At 42.0% G+C, this 24,688-nt stretch overlaps 2 protein-coding genes across 4 annotated transcripts in view; both read left to right on the top strand.

Annotated features, from left to right (window-relative positions):
• The window catches only part of ERICH2 (glutamate rich 2), a 30,663-nt gene extending 19,916 nt beyond the window's left edge, over positions 1 to 10,747 (top strand). For both annotated transcript variants that reach the window (XM_074337845.1, XM_074337853.1), the window contains 3 exons: positions 2,962 to 3,019; positions 9,857 to 9,928; positions 10,565 to 10,747. In XM_074337845.1, coding sequence (XP_074193946.1) covers positions 2,962 to 3,019; positions 9,857 to 9,928; positions 10,565 to 10,683 — 249 coding nt within the window. In that variant the 3' untranslated portion in view covers positions 10,684 to 10,747. The remainder of the gene's footprint in view (positions 1 to 2,961; positions 3,020 to 9,856; positions 9,929 to 10,564) is intronic.
• Positions 10,748 to 22,592: 11,845 nt separating this feature from the next.
• GAD1 (glutamate decarboxylase 1) overlaps positions 22,593 to 24,688 on the top strand; it is a 39,584-nt gene continuing 37,488 nt past the window's right edge. The window contains exons 1-2 of one of the 2 annotated variants that reach the window (XM_019727405.2): positions 22,593 to 22,897; positions 24,337 to 24,481. In XM_019727405.2, coding sequence (XP_019582964.1) covers positions 24,400 to 24,481 — 82 coding nt within the window. In that variant the 5' untranslated portion in view covers positions 22,593 to 22,897; positions 24,337 to 24,399. Of the gene's footprint in view, positions 22,898 to 22,949; positions 23,256 to 24,336; positions 24,482 to 24,688 lie in introns of those variants that run through there. The other variant, XM_019727407.2, reaches the window with a different exon arrangement.

Below are 24,688 nucleotides of genomic sequence, written 5' to 3' on the forward strand. Positions count from 1 at the left end.
AAATAGGGAATTTTGAAACGTCCCTAAGAGTATAAGGTGCTTTCAATAAGGGAGAAAAAAATTGATGCCAAGTGTTGGAAAGATTTCACTTAACCAAACTTCCTTTTGACTGGACATCAAAATCATTCATGAATTATGGAGCATTCAGAGACCCTATTTGCCAGACTCAAACTGTCTAGAGTTGCTCATTTTATTCTTTTTCCTTTTTGACATTTAATTATAAAAGTAATTTATGAATTCATTTGCATATAAATAAGGCAGTATGAGATTGCTTATTTTCATATCTTGTGCTGTACTTGTGCTCAGAATGCATCCCTCTTAATTTTCTCAACTTTTTGTTTTGAAATTTTTCAAACCTATAGAAAAGTTGAAAGATTGTAGCAGTGAACACATGTGTACGCTTTACCTAATTCACCGCTTCTTAACATTGTGCTACATTTGCTTTGTCTCTCTCTTTTCATAGATAAGATACAGATATAGCCTAGAAAAATATTTTTGGCAGAAACCTTTGAAAGTAAATTTTAAACATCATAAAACTTCACCTCTAAATACTCGACAATGGGTCTCCTAAGAATAACTTCATTCTTCATTGTAACATCATACCCTTATCCCATCTAAGAAAATTAACAGTAATTCTATAATAAACTATATACAAATCGAGATTTTCCATTTTGTCTTTAAAATGGCTTTTATAATCAGATTGTTTTTTCCAGTCAGGATTCCATCAAAATTCATGTTTTGAGTTTAGTTGTGAAGCATCTCTTTATTTTGAATGTCACAAATAATATAAGACCAGTTCTTTTAAAATTCATGTTTTGAGTTTAGTTGTGAAGCATCTCTTTATTTTGAATGTCACAAATAATATAAGACTAATTCCTTTAGACCTGTCTTCGGCTTAATTTTGAAGTCTTAAGTAATTCTCATGGAAGTCTTTAACATCCATTGTATGAATGTCTTAATTTCATTGCCTTTTGAACTGTTAATAGGAAATATATTTATGAAAAATTGGTCAATGCAAAGGAAACTTTGAAATTGATTCCATGTACCTTTTCATTTTCTGAGGTTATTGTTATCAATGTAATGCTTCATTAAATAGACTGGATATTAGTTGATATTAAGAAATTCTTGTTAATTTTGTTAGTTGTGGTAGCGATAATGTGATTGGATTTTTAATTTAAAGTGAAATGAGATGATATCTGCTAACTGATTTAAAATAATCTAGGCGGGGGAAAGAGTGTGGTGATACTGATAAAACAAGATTAGCAAAATGTTAATTTTTGAAGGTGAGAATTGGGAGCATGTATTTCTTTTGCTACTTTCTCTACTTCTGTGTATATTTAATTTTTCCATAAAGATTTGAGAATTATAAACAGGTAACAAAAATAAGTGCAATAACAAATTAAAACTATGTAAAACTAAATGATATTCTTCTAAGTGACACTTGAATTAAAAATAAAATTCAAAACTAAACTCACAATCTATTTAGAAGATAGTGATAACCATAACACTAAATTTTTAAATCTTTGAGAAATGCTTAAAGTTTCAAATGCTTTGATGATGATTATGGTTCAAGGAAGACTGACAATAAAAGAACTAAATATTAATGCCAAAAACAAGAAAAAGAACAAAATAAACATAAGGAAAATAAGAAAAAGAATTCAAGGAACAAATTAATAATTCAAAATAAAAACCAAATTAATATATCAAATTAATTTGAATTAATATACCAAATTAATTCAAGAGCTGGATGTTTGGAAAAAACAATGACATACATCTACCACTAGATATTACAATTAAAATGGAAGAAAGCTACAAATAGGGGTGAAAATGAACATCTGAACCTGAGACAATAGATTTTTAAAATATAAGAGAATTATTAATATGTGAATAAATGAGAATTGTGATAAAGTTAATGATTTATAGAAAAATCTCTAGGAGAGTCCTATTTACATTAGAAAAATACAAATAATCTAATACCCATGGAAGAAACTTAGAAAATTGGTCGAGAACTTTTTTTTAAAATGACACCTGGGTGTTTAGCAAATGTCTGGAAATGTGTGAGAAGTGCCTCTTCTGTATGACTTGATGCTCCTGTCTCTTGCAGTGTAAACCTAGTGCATCCACATATGGTTCAGAATATGTCACACACACAAGCAAGAACATCTAAGTGTAGGCTTATTTTTTTAATGGAAGCAGTCTAAATAACTAATAATAGAAGATTAGTTTAGTAAATTGTAGTCTAAATTTTTTTTTTAATTTAATGGGGAGAAAATGATAATGATATGTGAATATGAACGTGATTTATTTTGTAAAAGTTACTGAACAATCCTAGTTTTTGTAAATATGTGCTCATTTGTGGGAAAAAAATACTAAAGCAGTATACATGAAGATATAAAAGTAAATATCTCTGGATGGTAGAAATATAGATGCTTTTTAATTGGGGACGCAATGTGTTTATTTAGCTTTTAAATTTCCTACATACAAAAATATGTATTGCTTTGTAACAAGAAAAATATAATAAAAAATAGTAAAAGCAAAACTGGATGGTATGAGAGCAATACTGGAAAACAGTGACTATATAGTTGAAAATCTACATTTGTTTTTACTAATTATGGACTAAGTCCACAAATAAAAGCTGTATCTAAACCAAAGAGATATTAAAGTGATTAGTGTCTTCACTGTCTCTGCCAGTTGGATCAACCTACATATTCTGAGTGTTCAGTAGTACATATATAGTGTGGCTGCAGCAGAATAGAGATATTCTTACTCTATATTGCCTTGCCATGAGGAGTTCTTAAATATTCTTAGTTGATTTATTACAGACTCACTTCGGGAAAAAAACATGTAAATGTTAAAAGCAAAATAGTTCATCATTAATGGAATATTTTCTAGGGAGTTTCTAATTGACATTTAAATTCTCTTCAAAACTACTTATGTGAAGAATTTCTTACTGTTTTCCAGTTCCTGAGAGCAGAAATGAGCCACGACTACCATTTGGCAAAAAAATTATGTCAGATGAGTAAGTGCAAAGTATTTTTCCATTTGCCAATCTTCTCTTTGTTTCTAAATACATTCCATAATGTTTAAGATGGTTGAATTATCATAAGTCTAGAATTTCCCTGATAGTGTCTCAGTGATCCCTTGATAATAAATTTGATTGATTGGTATGAGGACTAATTTAGACATCTAGGCTAACTTGGAGTGGGATCAACTAACAAAGACTAATTACCGCCACTGGAAAATAAGTCAAAATCCTTACCTTCATGACAATAGGTAGTAGGTACCTTTATGCCTTTAGTTTCAAAAGCATTGTCAGCTAGTACAGCAAACCTTACGTAATACACAATTATCCCACAAATGTTGGAGCACTTACATGTGTCAGGCGTTGTAGTAGGCACTGGAAATACAGCAGTCAACAAGACAGATAACAGTGCCACATGTATATCTAGTGTCAGGCAGATAATAAACGCATATATAAAGAGGGTGTCATAAATGCTGGTGCTATGGAGAAAAACAAAGTAGGGAAGAAGGAATAGAAAGTACGGGGAGGAGGCAAAACAGTTTTAAATAGTTTGGTCCTGGAAGGCCTCACAGAAAGGTTTGAGCAAAGACTTGAAGAAGTTGAGGAAACTCATCATGTGGGTCTCTGGAATAAGCTAGTTCCAAGCAGGACTAATAGCAATGTGCTGAGATGCGAGTGTGCCTGACGGAGAGCAAGGACAGTGTAATAGGAGCAGAATACACAGGGGGGAGTGTGAAAGGGGATGAGGTCACAGAGGCTATGGGTTAGGAGTTGAGCAGATTGCAGAGCACCTTTTCACAATATAAGGGCCTTGGCTTTTTCTCTGACCGCAGTGGGAAACCACTGGACACTTGAGTAGAAGGATGATATGATCTACCTTACTTTTCTTTCTTCTTTGGTTTTTAGTGGTTTGACTTGATGTTCAAAATAGTTATGGTTTTCTTTGTCTTTATACAAAGGGAGGTTTGGGGGGTTTGCTGAGTTTCTTAAATCTGGGGTTTGATGATTTCATCAGCTTTGAAAATTTCTTGGCCATTACGTTTTCAAATAAAACTTTTGCCTCAGTCTTCTCTTCCTGGGTCTTTACTTACACATAAATTATACTTTTTTTTTCATGGTCTCCCACATGCATCTTATACTTAGCTCTGTTTTTTCCATTTCTTTTTCTTTCTGTGCTTCAATTTAGATATTTTCTATTGAACTGCTTTTGAGGTAACTTATCCTATCTTCTGCTGTTAAAACTGTCCAGTGAGAAAATTTCAAAGACCGTATTTTCCAAATTTTAGAAAGTCCATTTAATGATTTTTAAATAATCCAGCTCTCAGTTTAAATCCACAATATTTTCAAACTATTTTGCCCATTTTTTTCTCTAATTCATTTGTCATAGTTACTTTAAAAGTGAAATGACAACTCTGTAATTAAATTTTATCGATAACAGGACTCAAAATATTAACTAGTGTTAGATTTAAGTCTCCTGGTAAAAGTCCTTGAAGTGAATCTGTAGCATAGGGGCTGTGAGGGTCCATTCTCACCTCACACAGTCCCCACTATGGATACAGTACTCCTTAAATCGTTGGCTAATTGCAAACATGACTTTGTTGTTGTTTTTTAAACTACTTTTCTTTTTAAATTTTTGTTGGGGAATATTGGGGAACAGTGTGTTTTTTCAGGGCCCATCAGCTCCAAGTCGTTGTCCTGCAATCTAATTGTGGAGGGCACAGCTCAGCTCCAAGTCCAGTTGCCGTTTTCAATCTTCCCAACTGAGCCATCAGGCCACCCCTCCTGCAGCTCAGCAGCAGCTCGTTGTCTTCAATCTAGTTGTGGAGGGTATAGCTCACTGGCCCATGTGGGACTCAAACCGTCAACCCTGTTGTTCAGAGCTCGCACTCTAACCAACTGAGCCATCCCGCTGTCCCAAAAATGAGTTTCCTGAATGCTTTAACACTACCTTTTTTATACCCAAAATAATTTGTCTTGTTTTGTACTTTTGATCTTTAAATATTTTGACCAAAACTATTTTTGGTGGCCCACAAACATAGAATTTCCAATCAGAAGGAATCTTTAGAAAGAATCATATCCAATCCTCTTTTTTTATAAATAATGAAACTAAAGCAGAGAGAGGTTAAGCAGCTTGCTCAGTCCCACTCAGGGAGCTGGTGACACAGCCAGAACTGGGACCCAAAGCCTCCTTCTCCCAAAATACCTTTCTTCTCTGTGGGGCTAGTGTAGAAATGAATGACTCTGTAGTTCTGGTTCCCAATTCTCTGAGTTTCTTGTGGAGCCTAATTGTAGGAAAATTTATATATCATATTTCCATATTCACCATTTTTAGAAAGCCTCTGGCTGAAGCTTACAAAATCTATGCACTGATCTCACCACCACATCTGTCAGTCAGTTTTGCCTGTCAGCCCTACAATATGCTGCATAAACATCGGGTGCACAATAAAAGGCTTATTGACCTGACTCGAATCAGTGAACACATAGTAAGTGCCAGGTCAATGGGAATGAAAAAAATCCAAATAGATCTTTCTTAATGGGGTTATATCCCTTTAAAAACTCACTCCCCTCCTTCCTTCCTTCCAACAAATACATGTTGAGCACTATATCTGTACCAGACGTTAGGCTAGGAGCTGGAGAGAAAGCGTACATGCTCTAAACCTTTTTGGGGTTGGCATAGTCATGGTTTGGTTTGGTTTCCACCCCTACTGGCTCATCCAGTAACACTGTTCACTCTTTTCTGTCCGTGTCAAATAGTGGTGCCTCTAAAACTAAGGACTAGAGTAGCAAAAAGAGCTATGGAGGGCCCCAAGACAGGCACCATGATGATCCAGAGAGCCAGTTGGGGAAGAACACTGCTCCCCAGAGGAAAAAAACACTGACAGGAAACGTGGAAAAGAGGCTCAGAGATGGGAGTTGGGAGTGTGGAGTGTACAAAGTTAGATTGGCGACCTCTGAGGTCGATTCCCAGTCAAGAATGTGAAATTAGTCAGGCCATGGTTTAGCAATGCCAGGCAAGGAATAATGGAAAGTTGGAGACAGACTCTGTCTCGGGAAGAAGGAAGTGTTAGTTCTTTGATACTAACAGGAACATTTAGCTGAGGGCTGTTCAAAGTCCCTCTCTGTCAGAGCTACAGACAAATTTTTTCTGTCATGGAAAAAATATGTAAATTCGTACAGTATAGATATTCTTTTGTCTCTTTTTTCCCTCTTCTAACTCTTCTTTCTCTTTGTGTGTATATATACATTTATAAATTTACATATGTAAACATAAATTCTATATTTGCATGTTTATATATTTATATGTGTATTATTTAGCACCCACTGGGGGGAGCATTCATATTACATTGTTTAATTCTTAAAATAATTCTGTAAGCCTGACATTATTAACCCCACTTTAAAGATGAGGAAACTGAAGGTAGCAAAGAGAACTAGTTCACACAAGTCACACAGCTACTATTAATAAATGCTAAAGTTGGGATTAGATCCCAGGTTTGGCTTGAAAGCCTATGATTTCCTACTATATTTCCTATTTCCATTTCCTCATTTGATTAATAAGCTTATGTTTCTGGTCAAGCAGAGACTTGGAAAAGACATATTTTACGGAGCAGTCAGGCTTGAAATGGCTCTTATGATTGACTAATACATTTATTTTATTAATAAATATATTTGTTTATTTATATGAAATAATTCAGCTTTGTCCCTTCAGAAATGTTTTACAAATTCATTTTCTTGAACAAAGCCTCAGGTTCCTGGTGTGTTTTCTTGCTGTCCAATCATAGTAGAGTCATTTATATCTTTGTGTGGCTTCAGTCTTCCTATCTGGATTCCCAGGGACCCATAGGTTCTTTTATCTTTGTCCTGCCTTTTGAAAAATGTGTATTGGGTTCCCTGAAGAAATTTTCTCTGTTGGCAAAAGCTTGAATGTTATGTCTTCCACACTCAGTTTTTATATGGTCCTAATAGTTCCTCAGCCATTTTCCTGCTGTCTCATGCAGAACTGATATCTCTGCTCCATGCAATTTCCTGCCAGGCATTGGAGGCAACCTGGAAAAGTGATTTTTAAATGACACTGAGAGTCAAGAGTCCCAAGTACTTATCTTAGTTTATCTCATGAATGACTGTGAGATTTTTTTGCCAATCAGTCTTCCTATTTCTTGGTCTCTTCACCTGTAAGAAGGGAGCCTGCAGCTCAGTCTTCCCAGGGCATCCACATTTCTGTTCATTGTCCTAGATCCTACCCCCAAAAAACATTTAGGCCTTTATAATAACTGTAACTGTTTAAGAATAATGACCTGAAAATCAAATGGTTCTCATCATTGTAAATCTAACAAGTACATATGTATCTTCAGAAAACATAGTTCCTAGAATGTTTATTTCTTTTTTGAGTAAAATAAATCACCCTTTCCTAGTAGACTAGAGTATGTAATTTTATCCCGGCAAAAAAAGGACTGCTTCCTACTCAGTTGTCTCTATTCATTTATTCCATCTTTCAGTGTTTCGAGGGCTCCAGCTCTGTGCCAGGCACTCTAGGGATGTAAACAGTAGACAAGACCAATGATCTGTCCACCCTAGAATAGCCTCCAGTCTGAGGGACTTGGAGAGCCCCATGGCCAGCACAATGCCCCCAGCTCCCTGCCCACCCTTCAGCCAGAGGAAAGCAGCCACTGAATGTTTAGGAGACACCAAGCCTTTCTCTAGGCCCAGAACCATTCCAGGAAAACGAATAATAATCAACATTTATTCAGCAGTTACCATGCACCAAGGACTGGACTAAGTACTTTATCTACATTATCTCACTGATTTATTAAAACAGCTCAATGAGATCGATAGTATTATTACGGGTAAGGGAACCGAAGTACAGAAATACTAAATACTTTCCCCAGGTGACCCAGCCAGACAGTGGCAGAACCAGTATTCACACCTGACAGTCCTTCACGGCCCATACTGGGCTTTGCTTAGGGGCCCAGATTAGGAAACAACCCCCAGGACACCAACTGCTTGTGCTACAGGCTTCTCTTACTTTTTTACAAACCATGCTGCCTGTCAAAGTAGAAGAAGAATTTTTGATTCATCACCTAGAATGGATACTGCTGGTCTAAGTTTCAAAGCAGATACCTTACTTTCACTCTGAAAATTGACAGTTGCCATCAGTTTTTGTTAAACCATGAGAGTAGCTCATCTCGTATTCCAATCTCATGGAATAACCCTAATTCCAACATGAAATTTTCTAACCTGTGTGTTCCAAGGAATGTCAGTTCAAGATTTCTTAATAAGTGTTCTACTGAAAAGGATTCCACGGGAATAAATTAGGGAAACCACATTCTCCTCTCTGTAAGATTCATAATGGTTGTGAGTATATTTATGGTTCTATACAATCCTACAATTGCTTCTTACTGTAAGCTTTACCTGAGTTATTCATTTAACCTAGTTTCCCAAACATGTATTAACATCTTTAGAAACTAGTATCTCAAGGAGCAAGTTGGAGAAACCCTGCTTTAGAAAGAGGCTTAGCCCCAGAGAAGGATTTAGGCTGCTAATGATAAGCCTATTTTAGTCCAAGTTAAATGTGTAAAAAATTACTTTTATTAGAAACCTTTTTCTAATAAAAGATGTATAAATACCTATTGGATGTATAAATACCTATTGGATCTGTAAAAGCAGCTTCTGAGCAGGTATGTAGAAGATGTATAAATACCTATTGGATCTGTAAAAGCAGCTTCTGAGCAGGTATGTAGTCATGCTAAACCAGATTGATGGTAGATTGTTACGTTACTGGATTAGGAAATAAAGACACTCGTTTGGTGTGTCAGGATGAAAGTCATGTGGGGTGAGGTTCTACGAGCCAATGGGGACTAGTTGAACCATCGGTAATTATCTTACTCTTAACCAGGCCAGTAGCACACTTGATGTTTCAGTGCCCCCTGGGGGCCATCAAGATATCGCACAGAAATCACAACATTAAATGGATGATGCAAAATTATGAATACTCAGGGCAGGAAGGAAGAAGGTAGAGATCTGTAGAGCAGGATCTGAAAAAATAAATAAAATAGTCTAGAAAACAAACAAAAGGTGTAAATTTTTCTGGCCTCTAGGACTTTGGTAACAAACAAACAAGCTTAAAAAAATCTATTTGTTATGGTCCAAAGGAGAGATGACACATTCACGTAAAGGATTAACAAAAAGGAATAAATAGTGCTAAAAACAATGGGTCTGATGAGGAGAACACTGTTAAGTAGGCGATGACTGGGGGCGTAAACTCGGGTAAAAGTTTTAAGGATGAAGAGCAATAAGAAATCATCAGTTTTCCTATTTGAAAGATGAGTTTTTAAAAATGGCATCTCAACCGTGGAAGAGCTTGCACTAAAAAACAAACAAACCAAACTCTGTTCCTTTGTGTTTGGGTGAGGTGGTTAGTAAAGGATGTCATGTAGACACTAGGGGGGTGAGATGAGATGAAGGATGAACAGACCTCTAGGGGCACATTCTCATGAGCGAAGCCTCCATATTTTACAGGATTTGTACCTTGTTGGCAGAATGATTATAGCCAAAAAACATCTTGGTTTCAGGGTCATGAGGGATGCTTCATAGAAATAGAGACTGCATTCTTTGGACAAGAGGTAGAAAATAGAATGAGGATTATTTCCTTTACAAAGCACCTAATCTAAGTAGAGCATTTTCTCTATTTGCACTTAGATATACCCATGGGATAATTGTTGGTGTGTATTGCTTTGTGCATGTTCACTTCCTCTTATTGACAATTTCTATCTTATTCTGAGGAGCCTGTTTGCTGAAACACTGAAAATTAATAACACACATTCTGTTGTCCATTTTCAGTCCTAATCTATGAACCAGAAAATCCTGAGGCCAAGGAGTTTTTCTCACTTATTGAAGAAATGTTGCTGATGGGTAAATTTAAAAATTGAAATTCCTTCTTTCTCATAGAACTGTGAGCAGTCACTATTTAAAAACCCATTATCCCAGGAGATTGGCAAAATGCATCTTCATGAAGTTATTAAGAGAAGGCTAAATGGCTGCCTTGGGTGGTTTAATGAAACCAGCTTGTCCTCTGTGGATGGTCCAGATAACTCCCTCTTCTCTGTTGGGTGGAACCGCCCAAACAAGGCAGGCTTCCGGGGCACAGGTGTCACTCACCGACAGTCTTCAGAGGGAACAGAACATGCTAATTGCACCATGTATTACAGGAACTATCCCACAATTCCAAGGAAAGCCAGTACCCTCTAAATTATCCTAAATCTCACTTGCTCTTACTTTATTTAAGTAAGAATTATGTCGACAATCGTAAAAATATTTTTATAGACCAGTTTTAAATATGCTTTAAATCCACAAACGTCTTTATGCCAGTAAGAATATATTCTTTGTACTACTGTTTTAACCCTACATACAGTAAGCAAAGTTCAGCTCAGTTCTCACATTCCAAAAATATGTATTTCTTAGTGGAGGGAGAAGCAAGGAAAATTAGGATTTTTCAAAGAGTGGAAATATTAAGAAACGTTTTAAGAAATTATTTTCCTTTCTGTGCAGAGAAAGCTCAAAATCTTGAGGAAGATGATCAAGATAGTGACGGAAACAGTAGCAGTAAGAGTAAAGGAGAAAGTGAGGAGCTAAGTGAAGAAAGCTCTGATGAATGTGAAGACGGGTGATAAAAGGTGCTGCTATGGTTTAATCTTTGTATTTTTATGACTGGAAATAAAGAAGAGAGCTGCATTTTAGTCTAATTCTTCTTTATTTGGTACAGTGTTCTTTTATTCATATTAATTTGAGCTCCTTAATGTTTAAGTCTTAGCTTAACGTGATTTACTCAGAGAGGAAAATAGTAATTGAAGACACCTACAGAGCACTATGTGCCGGGTACTGTTCTACACACATTAATTTATTTAACCCAACAAACCCATGAGGTAAATACTATTGTTGTCCCCATTCGACAGATGAGAAAACTGAAGCACAGAGAGGGTGGGTAGTTTGCCCAGCATCACAGACCTATTGATGGATAGAGCCTGGATTTGTACATGGGCGTATGGCTCCAGAATCCATACTCTTAGCCCCTCCCAGACCACCTCTCCAGGTACTTTTGTATCACTTGTTTTATGTTCTTTATAGCACAGTATCAGTACCTGAAATTCTTATTTAATTACTTGCTCTTTGTATCTTCCCCATTCCTATCAGAAAATGTAACCTCCATGAAGTAGGACTTTGTCTTTTTCACAATTATATCCCTAGCAACTTGACAAGTGCCTGGCAAATAATGGGGGTATATATATACACTGAGTGAATGAAGTGAAAAGTAATGAAAATATTTACATTCTTTCATGAAACATTGATACGACTTTATTATACTTTTGATGTATAAATCTACATTATTTTGCAGATTTTGTATTCCTTGATGAATTTCTGCCACCTTTGAATTAGGTTGTAAGGTAACTGAGGTAAAAATGAGAAAAATATTTCTAAGAAATTTGTTTTTGAATGTGCCAATCTGATTTTGGGGGTAGACATTTTGAATTGTTATTCTTATTTCAGCACAGTATCATGTTATATCCAAAATGTTTGCAGCACAGTTAATTTTGTAGTCTGCTAACAGTCAGAGGAAGAAATTCTGTACCATTTTATAGGAGTGACTGAAAGAAATGAAGACAGGTATGTATAATCCTCTAGTTACACGAGCAGCCAGATAACATTGGAAGGCTGGCTGACACAGACCGCACGAATGGCTTGTTCTTTTTATTTGTGTGTGTGTGGGGAGGAGGAGGGGTGTCATTATTCCTCCCCCCCATAGGAAACCACCATATATCAATCTGATAAAGCTCACCTGAGTGTGGAGCCCCCATCCCCATCAACCCCCACCACCGCCTAGAAGTTCATAAAATAGGCTAAACTGATATTGCAGACTAAACTAGTTACACTAATGAGGTTTCAGTTTTCTTTTACAGGAAGTTCTGAGGAAGAAACTCCCTGAATAAAAAGCCATATCGCAGGTCATGTTATATCGCTAACTCTAAGAATGGTCGAGGTTTACTCATCCGGCATAAGTGCCTCTCTCTTCCTGTTCTTCATCCTACTTGCTCTCCTTGATCAATGTAACGTAAGGTGTTGGCATAACCTGACAGGCATGCGTCTGTGTGTAGTAGTAATAACTAAAAAATAATCTGCAAAGTATTATTTTATTATTTAAGCCACTGGCTTCTCACAACAGTCCTAAGAAAATGCTATTATTATCCCTGTAAGTTACACAAATTGAATTTAGGATGCTTGGGGATATCCAAGGGTAAATTGGAATTCAGATGAGGAAATTAAGCCTTAGAGATGCAGCTAGGTTATGTCCTAGTCTGAGAGGACTAATGAATGCAGCTTCACACAGAGCTAAACTCTAGAAACTATTTAATGACTCAGCAAACAAGTTATATCTATGTAGACAATTGAGTTCCAGATGTGCGCCTTCTTTGAAACTTTATAACATATTACAATGGTATGAAGGTACCCAAATATCCAACAACATGGGAATGTATGAGAATTCCACTTAATGAACTTAAGATGGGGACCCACTGAAATAGTTTGATTTATTCAATAACTATTTACTGAAGGCCTACTAGGTTTATAACATGGGGAACAAAACCCAGTCCCTGCTCTCAACCGGCACTTTCATAGTTCAAGTAGAGGGTCATAAGGACTGCCACTGAGGAAGTCCAGGGTGCTAAGGGAGCAGAGAAGGGGCTCCTTGCCAGACCAGGAATCCAGAGAAAATATTCAGAGGGTGGGAAGCCTGAGCTGAGAAGGCAGAATGAGTGGCAGTTAGCTACACGAAGAGGACGTGGGGAAGAGTGTTCTGTTGTCAGATACATTCTGAGTCCAGAAAGTAAGTTTGTAGGTAAGATTGGATTGCAAAATGAAAATGAGCCAGTTAGCGTTGAGACAAAAGGACTGGACAATGAAGGATCATGTAAGCCGTATTAAGGTTTTAACTTTATCCTTAGAGTAGTGGGAGGCCATTGAAGGATTTTGAGGAAAATAATAATTGTATTTTAGAAAGATCATTCTAGCAGCCAGATAGAAAAATGTTTTCTCAAACTATAGGTCATGATCCATTGGTCAGTTATGAAATCATTATAGTGAGTCACAAACAACTGGGCTTTTTAAATTAAATTACATAGAATAGAAAATAGCACACATTGAAAAGAGTATGGGAATTACGGTTTTGTGAAACTTTGGGTATGTGTGTGTCCACCCTAGATCTTGATATGAGAAGTATTTCTTCCTATGGATCTCAATTTTAAAAATGTATATGTATATATAATACATGTATTTAAAAGCGTAGAGAACAGACTTAAGAGTGGAATACAAAACTCCACTGTTACATAATAATTCTAGACGTTCAAAATTGTAGCCTAGAAAAGCAGTAACAAAAGAAATCCAAAACACTAATTCAAAAGAAAAAAAAGAAAAGAAAAAAGAAAAGCAGTAACAGAGAGATGCAATGGAATGGAGGAGTTATTTTAGAGGCAGAAAGAACTGACAGGAATTGGTGATGAATTGAATGTGGGGGAGAGGTAGAGGTGAAGGATGACTCCTAGTTCCATCATGGGATGTATGATGGTGCTGCCCCCTAACAAAAGCAACCCAGAAAGATTTGCCCGAGATGTTGGTGGTTAACTTACAAAAATTGAGTAGGGAAAGTATTTTAGTTTTCAATGACTGCTGTAACAAATTACTACAAACTTGATGGCTTAAAACAATTCAAATTTATTATCTTACCATTCTGGAGGTCAGAAATACAAAGTGGGTCTCATTTGGCCAAAATCACAGGGTCAGCAAGGCTGCATTCTTTCTGAAGGCTCCAGGAGAAAATCTGTTTCCTTGTCTTTTCCAGCTTATGGAGCCTGCCTGCATTCCTTGGCTCATGGCCCCATTAGTCCATCTTTAAAACCAGCGGGATCTGACGGGTCTCACATTGCAGCCTCTCCAGTTTTCCATCCCCTGTGACAGTGATTTTTGTCAAGTTATTTGTTAAGTAGAGCCCTCGGGTGTCGGATGGTGGGTGAGCCATGGTTCAACAGAGGCCCCAAGGGAAAGTGAAATAGAGAAGTTTATTACTCACAGGACCTGGAGGAGGTACACCTTATACCTGGGGACATCAAGATGCAGGCAGAGAGTGAGCAGCAGGACCTGGGGTACGTGTCTTTATTAGGGTCCGCAAGTAAAATACTTTTGGGGTTCCCAGGCTAAGGTCAGATTGGTCAATTCAAACCGAAAGATCAAGGTTTCGGTAAATCGCATGAGGGTATTACCTAAGGGGTACACAACGGAAATAGTTGTAAAGCAGGAGAGATAGTGTATCTTCATCTCTTAATAAAAATTATTCTAAAAGTCTTTCCATAGACAGCGTTGTTTGAAAATGATCATTCTATAAAGATGATAAATATCAGTTCCCTGTCTACCACTGGACAGTGCAGTAGGAGGAAAATCTCTTCCCCATCATAATAGGCACCAAATTCAGCTTCTTCCTTAGTATCAGAAGAAGTCAGCCAAAGGTGAGACAGCATACTTAAATCAGTAGACAATATCATCATCCTACCTTCTCTTAGCCTGCAACCCACCAATGAAAGAAAATAAGAGGACAAATACTAAAAATCATATGTACTAAATGGAATTAAAAGAATCGTTTATGAAAGTTATCTCAAAACTTGCTAACTGGCTGCTCCCATTAGGCTAATTGAGGTCTCCGAGGGACTCTGACTTTTTGAGACTTCTTCCTTCTCTTTTCTTATCTGATTCCAGGTGTAGAAAAGAAACTGATGCAAAATGACTGCCCACACTCATTCTGCAGTTGCTAGGTGCCTTCCAGATGGCCAGCTGAAGAGGTTAGGCCTATATTATCTATTCAGCTGCACAAAATAAAACCCGCTAAACGTGCACTGGGTGGTTATGGTGTTCTAGGAACACTTCTGTACTGAGAATACATTGGTTTAAAAACAAAAAGCAAAAGCACTCTGCCCTCATGAAGCTTACATTTTAGTGGGAAGAAAAGCAATAAATTAGTAAAGTATACAATATGTCAAGTGATGTAAAAAGTGTTATAGGAAAAGAGGGAAGGGCTAGGCAGTACTATGAGGGGGAGAATTAAATTTTAAATAGAAGGATAAAGCAAGGTCTCACTGAGAAAATAACATTTGGACATTTGAGCAAAAACCAGAAGAAGGAGGAACAAATCCTACAGATACTTAATGGAAGAGCTCCCCCCACCACCAAGAAGAGTAACAGTAATTGCAAAGTTGCTACAGTGGGAGCATGCCTAGAATGTTCAAGAAACAGCAAGAAGTCCAGTGTCACTGGGGCAGAATGAGGACTTTGTCACAAAACTGGCTCCCTTTCACCCCTTCTCAGGTGAGTCTGAATATTCCATCAGAAAAGTTTTCTAGCAATCAAAACTCGGTGGGTTAAAAAACCTAAATCACTAAGGGGAGTGCCTCAAATCTATGTCAGGGAATGATCAAGCTCTTCTGAAACATGGGCAACAAAATAAAATGTTAGGCTTAGCTTATATGTCCAAGGAGAAAACGTAAATGGATCAAAATCATTGGTGAACTAAGGAGGAGGAACAGGAACAGGAATAAATATTTATTGAACACCATAAACAAGGCACTGTTGAACTTGCTAATGTGAGTCTTATGGGCATCAAATAAGAGCCCACAAAGTTGATACTAGCCCCCATTTTGCTGATGAGAAAATTTAGATTGAGAATAGTTAAATGATAGCTGGTCAGTAGAATCAAGATTTGAATTATCTGACTCACTTGAAAGTTTTTGCTTTTCCTCCTGTAACAAGCTGCCTGGAAGAACTCGAGGTCCTTAAAAGGAGTCCATAGCATTCACAACATGAGAAGTGGCCCCAGTGAGCCATCTGGGGCCATCTTGTGAGTCACAAAATACTATCACTAAATTATTTCAGATAAATGAAGGCTTACCTGGTCTCCTCTGATAACCTACCCTCCCATTATGGGAGTCCAGAGAGATTAAGTGATTTTTCCAAGGTCAAATGGTCATTATTTGGCAAATAAGGGGAGGAGGCCTCAGTGAGCAGTGTACAGGGCACTGGGGCTGAAGGAAGAAGAGTTTTCAGCTCACTTCTCAGTGTGTGGTCTGCAAAGTCCTCTGAAACCTCTCTGGATTTTAGTTTCTTCATCAGCAAAATAGAGGTGATAGTTAAATGAGAATTCATATGATAAACACCTAATTTCCATGTCGTATTTCCGAAGTGAGAGACAGACACACAGAGAAAGGAGGTCTCTAATGTACTCCACTCCCCTCCACCACCACCAGGAGGCCAGACTGGGCCGCCTATGCCAAGGTATTTCTCTAAGTCTCTGTGGGGGCAGAGCCCCAGAAAGTAGTTTCCAGGCTCTCGGCCTCACATAGAAAGGTGCTGGCTCAGGTAGTAAATGGCCATCAACTGTGATTGCATGGCCATCAGCTGTGGCTAGTTGGCCGTCAGCTGTTACCAGTGAGCCATTGGCCACTAATATAACTGCTGTGGCTACGCTAGCAGAAAATGGGGACTAGCAAGAAGATGGTGGCTGAACCTGCAAGCAGCGCAGTGAGGGTTGCGAATTATGTGGCTCCTGCTTCCTGTTTCAGCCGCCAGAGAGAATATAGTGGTATGACTCCCCCATCTATGGTTCCATGGGTGTTCCTTTTTGGCCTCACCATGTCCTGCGTTCTTATGTGGGGAGTGGGAGCAGAGACCCCGCAGGCCTCCCTGCATGACAGTCTCACCTTGGCTCTCCCTGGTCTGGTGTCAGCTACTACCACAAAAATGTATAACACATCACCCCAAAACTCATGGGTTTGCAGTTAAGCTCCATTCCAGTAGCCAAAGTAAGTCATATGGCCAAACCCCATATCAAGGGGTGGGCGTTGGAGGGAGTGGAGTATACAGTCCTGATCTGTGGAAGAGGGAAAAAAGTTATACCAGTTCAAGTGTCTTTGACACTTGTCCATGATTTGTCCCTGGCTATGAAGTAGAGACAATGTGCCTATAGCCCCAGTGAGAAGGTACTCGTTATTTAAGCCTCATATTTAGAGACTGCCTGAAGTTTCAGGTTGTGCAGATCTAAAAAATCCCTGACACCCAAGAAAACAGGACCTCAGCCTTGCAGTTGAGAGTAAGCTAGAATGAGCTCCAGGTGACTAACTGCTTTGGGAAAACCCGTGGTGTGTGTTTACAGATGAGAACTTTGTGAATAAATTCCAGTGAGCTCTTAAACAGAGGTACCAAAACAAGGTATACACATTTTAAGAAAGGGGAAAAAAAATATTAAAATTGTAATATATACCGATAACGGAAGATGAATACAAGTCATCTTTGACTTATGCAATTACAAGAGGTGCTCAAAGTGGTTACCATCAGCGTCCAGACACTTCTGATTATGGCGAACTGCTTGAGCAACGTTGACTAAAGTGTCCACTTTTATACATCTTTTTGGCACCCCCTGTATGTAAGTTCTTTATATGAAGGGGACTGAGCTAGAGCAGCAGTGATGAACCCCCTCACTTTAAGCTTCCAGTTTTCTCCCCTAAGTAACTGGCCAGAATTAGAGAATAAACCTGATCTGAAATAGAAGTTTGTTATCATATTCTCCACAACTAAGTCAGAACCTTCTCATTAAACAGCAGTCCCAGACATCTATGTCTGAAATAAGGGCTAAATGCCCGCTATTTTAAATAGTTCAAGAGTTTTCACACTGAAAGAAATGGATAAAATATCACTATACCTAGCACCCCATTTCATACTCTTTCACTAAAAGCATCTCATGGAGAATCACTTGCATCCCACTTTTTGGGGAAAGGACTGATTTTGCCTTAGGTTTTGTTGAGAGAAGAACTGAAAACATAGATATGTCCTAAAAGCTTTGTGTCAGAATTGCAATCCAGAGCTGTTATTTCCTTGGTCTCCAATTTTGCAGAGAAACACCTTGCCTAATATCAGAATTCCCTTCCCAAGGCTACCTTGGAGGAGCAGCTCTGTGGGAAAAGGATACTCTGCACCCCCTTCTCTTTCACCAAAGCAACAAAGAGACTGAGTGTTTCAGGCCACTTCCAGCCCCAGCATTAAAAAAGGCCCTGCTTTGTGAAATATGGCAGGGGATGGGTGAACTGGAAAGGGCCTGCAGTTTTCCTTCCTTGAATTGCTCTTCTGGGCCCGTTGTTTCTCCTCAGAAATTATAATCTAGCGCCACCTAGTGGTCCCTTTGTCTTCATGTTTGGAATGGCAAGAATTGGGCGTCTAAAGATTTGTACATTTGCCCAAATACAAATCACTCTGTCCTCCTTGATTAATTTCTTTAATATTGGAATGTTTTCATGTTCAGAATGTCAAGGGGGAAGGGACTATTTGACTATTATCTGAGCAATTCAGCTCTCTTCTTTAGGAGAAAAGGTTGTAATTTCCGGAGTCCTCTCCAACGTGCTGGTTGGAATTCTGCCTCCCTCGCCACCCTTTTAACCCTTTCCTGTCTCCCAGGAGTGAGTGTAGTGTGGTCTGTTGGGGTACGGGTGTCGATTTAGCAGTGGTCCCCAAAGTCCGGAATGATCTGGGGAGCTACCTTTAGAGTACACAAACACACCAAATAGACTTTAGCTCCAGCCTAAGAAAAACCGAGTGTGAGATTAACAAGCTTCCCACAGCCCTCCCTGGTCTCGGGAGACAGACGTTTAAACGGTGATCACTGCCATTTTCCCCCCTTTGGTCATAAATACGATACTTAAAATAGACCTTAAATTGCCAGCTGAAATGAACCAATATCATGGCTCTAAATTACCTTTCCTGGAGGCTAAAAATACTAAATACGTCAAAAAAAAAAAAAAAGATTGACGTTTCTTGTTTACTCACCTTGACGTGGACCATATCTTACGCATAAAAATCTCCCCCGAAGCCCGTGGGGCGCCCCTTCCATGCCTTACTCACCCCCCACCTACTCCCTTTTTTCCTTTGCCGAAAGGTTGGGCTCCAAATCCAGCTGGAATATCTTTAAACCTCCCAGGGAAAGGGCATTGTGGGCGGAGGGTCGTGTTCCCAAGTTCCAGCCAACGCTGACCTAAAGGAAGGTTGTTCTTGCGGACAGGATCGAGTAGCCAGGGCTTCAGGCTCGCACACCCCGGAGAGAGTCTGGAGGGGTCGCACTCGCCCACCCATACTGCCTCTGGGCGTCGCGTTCCCGTTTCTTCAAAGCGCTAAACCTTAGATCAAAAGAAAACGAAACAGCTGCGCGGATACCACTCCCTTCCGGGCCATCCTTCATCGCCGGTTCGAGTCCCTAGAGAGGACATCTTTTCCACCCACATTGTCCAAAGTATTTTCCCGGTACTAATAAAAGATGGAAAAAAAGAATGACAAATACAAACAAAAAAATATGGATCCCAAGTGTTCTGAAGAGCCAAAAGACAACAACAACCACCCTCCTTTTGATTTCTAATGGGGAAGAGAGAAGGGGCGAAATACTCCACCCCACCCCACCTCCACCAACAAGGGAAAACAAATACAGCAGTTACTGCCAGGGGTCGGGGTGAGGGCGGGTAGGAGGCGGGCCGCGTTGCGCTGGGTGGGTTGGCCAAAAGCTGGGGACCGAAGCGCGGACCGGAGAGGTTTGAGGGCACCTAACTGTGGGCTCTGTCCTTGGTGCTGAAAGAGCCAGGCCCTGCCTCCGAACTCGTGCTGGAACTGGGTGGACTTCCAGTTCCTTACCATCTCCGCTGAGCCTACGATTCTTACCATCTCCGCTGAGCCCACGATGAGAAATAATTGGAGAATAAATCAAAGCAATTAAGCCCCCAAGTCTGTTACTCTCCCCGCCTACCTGGAATGTCAGCTCCATGAGTGCAGGGATAATATAAGTTGCTTGGACAGTGTAAGCTCCATGAGAACAGTGTCTGGCATACAGTAGGTGATAAATAAATATCAGTTTAATTAATTATTGATATTTAATTAAACATTTTTTAAAATTAAGGACTAGCCTTCATCCCTTCCCTCCCCCTCCATAAAGGAGAAAGAGAGGAATGTCCTCGCACCTGGACCAGACTCAGTTTTAATTTGGGATACCTAATCTTGTAGGTAATTTCTTTTTCCAATGAAACAATTTTTTTGGCTAAAACGTTAGGGGTGAGTGGTTATGGACACTGGGGTCAAAGAGGGAGTCATTGGAAATATCTCAATCTGATGCCACAGGTGAAGGTAAACGAATCTTCCTTTGAAAAATCTCGAGTCTTGGGAGAATGTTGGGGAGACAGAGGACGAGAGGGCGTCTTCCCCGGACAGCGGACTCCGAGGGGCGCCGGGATTTATTGCCTCCTCCCTCCTGTCTCCTTGCCCCTCGTCTTGAATGATTTAACACTGGCAACGGGCTCCCTGATTGGTGCAGCATCTCTTTTAGAGAAGGTAGAGGAGGGGACGAAGTGGAATTCCGAGCCGAGCCTTGTAATAAACCGCGCGTTCCCAGCGTGGTGGAGAAGCTGGGAGGTGCAAGGTTCCAAGGGACATTTCCTGTGCGGAGTGGGCACACCCACTGTGCTCAGACCCAAGCTCCTGGCCTGGAGCTGCTGTTACCCCAGTTGAGGATGCTTTTGTGTCCTTAAAAAGTGCCTGAGCTTTTATTGTAAGGTGGAGAGAGGGCGACAGTATTTTCTTTAGTATCAAGGGCAACGCGGTTATTTCAAACCTGACAGCGAGATCCCTCTTACTGATTGGACTATATCTTCTCAGGAAGAATCTTCAATATCCCTTATGGAATTTTCAGTGATTTGTAAGATTTTCAGCATTTCCACTGTGGTGAAAGGCGATAAGACATTGAAGAAGATGGGGCGAGGTTCGGGTCGACCAGCAAGGCCGCAGACATGCCCATAAATAACCCTTGCCTGCTGCATCGCAACAGGAAAAAAAAAAATCACTCTAAACGGGAAAAGCAATCGCTGGTTACAGGGTGTCATCCAGACACACACAAAGACCAACTTTGTTTTGCCTTAAAGTAAAAGAAGTTGAGGTAAAGGAAAGGGGAGAGCATAACTTAGCAGGGAGGGTGGCTGAGGGATGGACTGAAGGAGCAGGAGAGTAGCAGCCCCGCCCGCCCCTCCAGGTGTAGGCTCTGGCGCATCAGGAAAGACCAGGCTAGTACAATGCTTCTCGGTCTCTGGGCGCCTGGCGCCCTCTGGTGGAAATTTTTCCGTGAACGCTTTTTTGTGAGGAAGGACTTTCTGAACGCGGCAATGCATTAAGTATGCTTAAATACTGCGAAAGGAGAATCCTTAAAAAGCAAGGGCCCTTCCGTACACACAAACGCGCGCGCACACACACACACACACACACACACACACACACACACACAGGTCAACTCTGTGGTCGGGTTTCCCGTTGGTGTAGAGCGGCGCTAGTGCATGTTATTAACCTTCAGATGTGATCAATCAGGATTACTTCTTTCCCCATCACCAAGGGGACTAAAGCCAGCGAGGAATAGAATGAAGAAATAAAATGGAATCACTATAGTCAAGCTGCTAACTTACTAAAATCAAGTAGGTTGAGGCATGAAGAAACAATTCTATTCTTGTTTTAACTAGCCTGGGAACTTAAACTTTTTAACTTTCCAATCTTGCGTCACTGTCTGGATGTACATCAAAACCTCCAGATAACCCTCTGGTTACCCTCTGAAGGACTAAGGAAAGAACGTTCAGGTATCCCCACCATCTGATTTTCATTATCCAGATCAGCTGACATCCATTATCCAGACCACCAGTCTTCTATGAGAAGATTACCATCTGGGACCAATCCAGAGGCTAAGAATGCAGAACTGATTCTTCTCAAGAATTTGTACTATAAGAACCCTCAGCTTATCTTTCTTCATGGGAACACTCTAGATATTGCCTAGTTGTGTTTCCAGTTTGCAAACCCTAAGACCCTTGAATAAACCGTTATCATTTATTTCTAGCCAAAGCCTCTTGATTCATTTACACTAGGTGCACAGTAGGAGGGAGCACAAACTGGGTGGGAAACTGGACCCTTTTCTCTGCCGTGGCACTGGGTAGCTGTGCTCAAGTGAAGTGCTTTGGGGAGGCCTCCAGCTGGATGAGGAAATAGGTACAAAGAAGATGGAGATTCCTTCAAGGGTCTAAGTGTCATTCCCCAACCTCCTGCTTGCTTTGCTTTTACAACAATCCTGGCTCAGTAGAAAGCCAGCGAGGACACAGAGCTAGCTGTCGCTCAAGGAAGCGTGGCGGGGTCGCAGATCTGGAGGAACGGCGGGGAAAGAAATTGAGGCAATACCACTGTTCTGGTCTTCTCGAAGATATGGGGATGGGGGTAGGAGAGGGAGGAAGAAGCGCTCAGGGAAGCAGAATTCTTCATGGGAATTATCTTTTCCCTCCTCTTACCCGACATTGCCTATTTCAAAAAATAGAACGTGTTGAGTACGTTCTGGATTACTCATAGGGCCCTCCCCCCACCCCCTCCGGGCGCAAAACCGTGATCTGGATTTATAATCGCCGTATAAAAGCTCCGGAGGCGGTCAGGCACCTGCAAAGTAGCCCCGCCACTACGCCGACAAGCTGCCCCCGGGAGCTGCGGCCTCGTGATTCCTTCGCGGAACGGGTCCCGCCTCCCCACTCCGCCCCCGCCTCCCCCGAAGCCAAGCAGCCGCCTCTCGCGGTCGCTCTCTTCTCCTCCGGGCGCTCGCGTGTGGGACGGTGATAGTGGGAGCGAGGCGGCAGCTGGAGGTGACGCCGGGCAGATAAAGCCTGTGGCAGGGCCCGCCGAGCCAAGCGGATCGCTGAGCGCTGCGCAGAGGAGCGGCAGGAGCGCTCGGCTTACTGTGGCCGAGTCAAGGTGGGTAAGCGCATGGCCGCCCGGACTTTCCAGAGCCCAGCCTTGGCGGTTCAGCTGGGTCTTCTCCACCCGCGGTTTCTCCGCCAACCCCCGCCTCCGGCGTCCGCCATCTACCCTCCGCAGCCGAGTGCGTGCCGCCCTCCTCAGTACTGGCTCTCCGCTGGTGCGCGGCTCAGAGACCCCCGCCCTCGCACTCATCCTGTCCCCACTAGAGAGATTCACGCCTCGGGGATGCAGAGAGGCTGAGGCTCGCGCAGAAGTGGATCGAAAGCGATTTTCTCCTGCGCTTCCCGGCTGCGAGCGCCCGTCTCACCTGAGGGCTCCGGGGCAGCAGCAGCTGAAGGCGCGACTCAGAGCGGTAACCTGTTACTTCCTCAGAAGCTGCGGTCTACCCTATGCCTGCGTTGCTGTGCGAGTGCGCGCGCGGAGCTAGGAGTGGGGTCTAAGGGAGGGTGAGGAGGCGGTGGGCCGCGGGCGCTGCTCCTCTGGATCTGAGACCTACCCAGATTCGACCGCACGATGTCTGTCCCGGGGCCTTCGGACGCCATCGCGCCAGCGCCGAGCGCTGAGCAGCGGCGCTGAGCACCAATCCTTAGCGGCTGTCTCCCGCGCCCTGGGCGCAAGTTCGTTTCCCCGGTGACGTTCCCAGTTCTTGCCTCCCTCACCCATTCCGAGTCTGTGCTGCGAGAAATCCGGGGACCTCAGAGAGTTGGGTGGAAGGGAAACACAGAAACCTAGACCAAGCCTAATCCCAGGCTTTGAGATGGCTCCTAGTGGGGTGGGACAAGAGGGAGACGAGCAAGGTTGCGACCCGCTGCTTTCTGGCTGCCAGGCTTGCAAAGTGACTGTAGTTCTTTCCCTGCCAAGTCCGAAGGAGACTGTAAAGATCTGGACCCTCACCTTTTCCTCTCACCTTGTCTCACCAAAGTCCTCCATCTCCAGAGCAGTTAGCCTCCTTCCCAGGGAATTAGCCAGACACAACAACGGGAACCAGACACCGAACCAGACGTGCCCGCCCCGTGCGCCCTCCCCGCGTATGCCCGCCGGCCGGCTGCTGAGAACCCAATGGGGCTTGTCGCGGCTAGGCTGGAAAATCGCTCACTGAGCCTCCCTTCTCCTAGCCCAGTCCCCCGCACCCTCGCGTCCTGCATTGGCCTTGGGCTCCTCTAGACTCAGCGCTGCCCTCCAGGTCGCCCCGCTGCTCAGCCAAACTGGAGAGCCGCCGGGGACTACGTTGCCGGCTCGGGAGTCTCTGAGCTCGCGCGCACGTCTCCTCCTCCCCCCGCGCACCCCGACCCAGCCGGCTAGCTGCCCTTCCTCCCGCCTCTCTCTCCCGAGCCTGGACTTCAGGAGGAGCGCCCGCACTCGGAGCACTCAGTAGCCTTTCGCACGCCGGACCCCGGAAGCCCTCCCCACACAGCTATCGCTTGTCTTTACAGCCTGTGCCTTCGCCTGACGGGCCGAGGACCCCAGACTGCAGAGGCCCCTGGACCACCGAGCTCATGGCGTCTTCGACCCCTTCTTCGTCCGCATCCTCTTCGAACGCGGGAGCGGATCCCAATACTACCAACCTGCGCCCCACAAGTAGGTCCTGTCCCAGTTTCCCGTCAAATCGACTGCGAGGAAGGTGGGGGCGCTGGGACGTGAGGAGGCTACGCTGGCGGAAAGGGAAGGAGGAGCGCAGAGATGATGGAGGCTGGAAAGAAATGGGGCCCTGACCCGATCCCGGCCAGAGGTCGTTCTACTGACAGGGCTGCTAGGCGATTTGGGGGCGCTGGAGAGTGGGAACCG

The sequence above is a fragment of the Rhinolophus sinicus genome, linkage group LG01 (assembly GCF_036562045.2).
Source record: "Rhinolophus sinicus isolate RSC01 linkage group LG01, ASM3656204v1, whole genome shotgun sequence".
NCBI classification, from domain to species: Eukaryota; Metazoa; Chordata; class Mammalia; order Chiroptera; family Rhinolophidae; genus Rhinolophus; species Rhinolophus sinicus.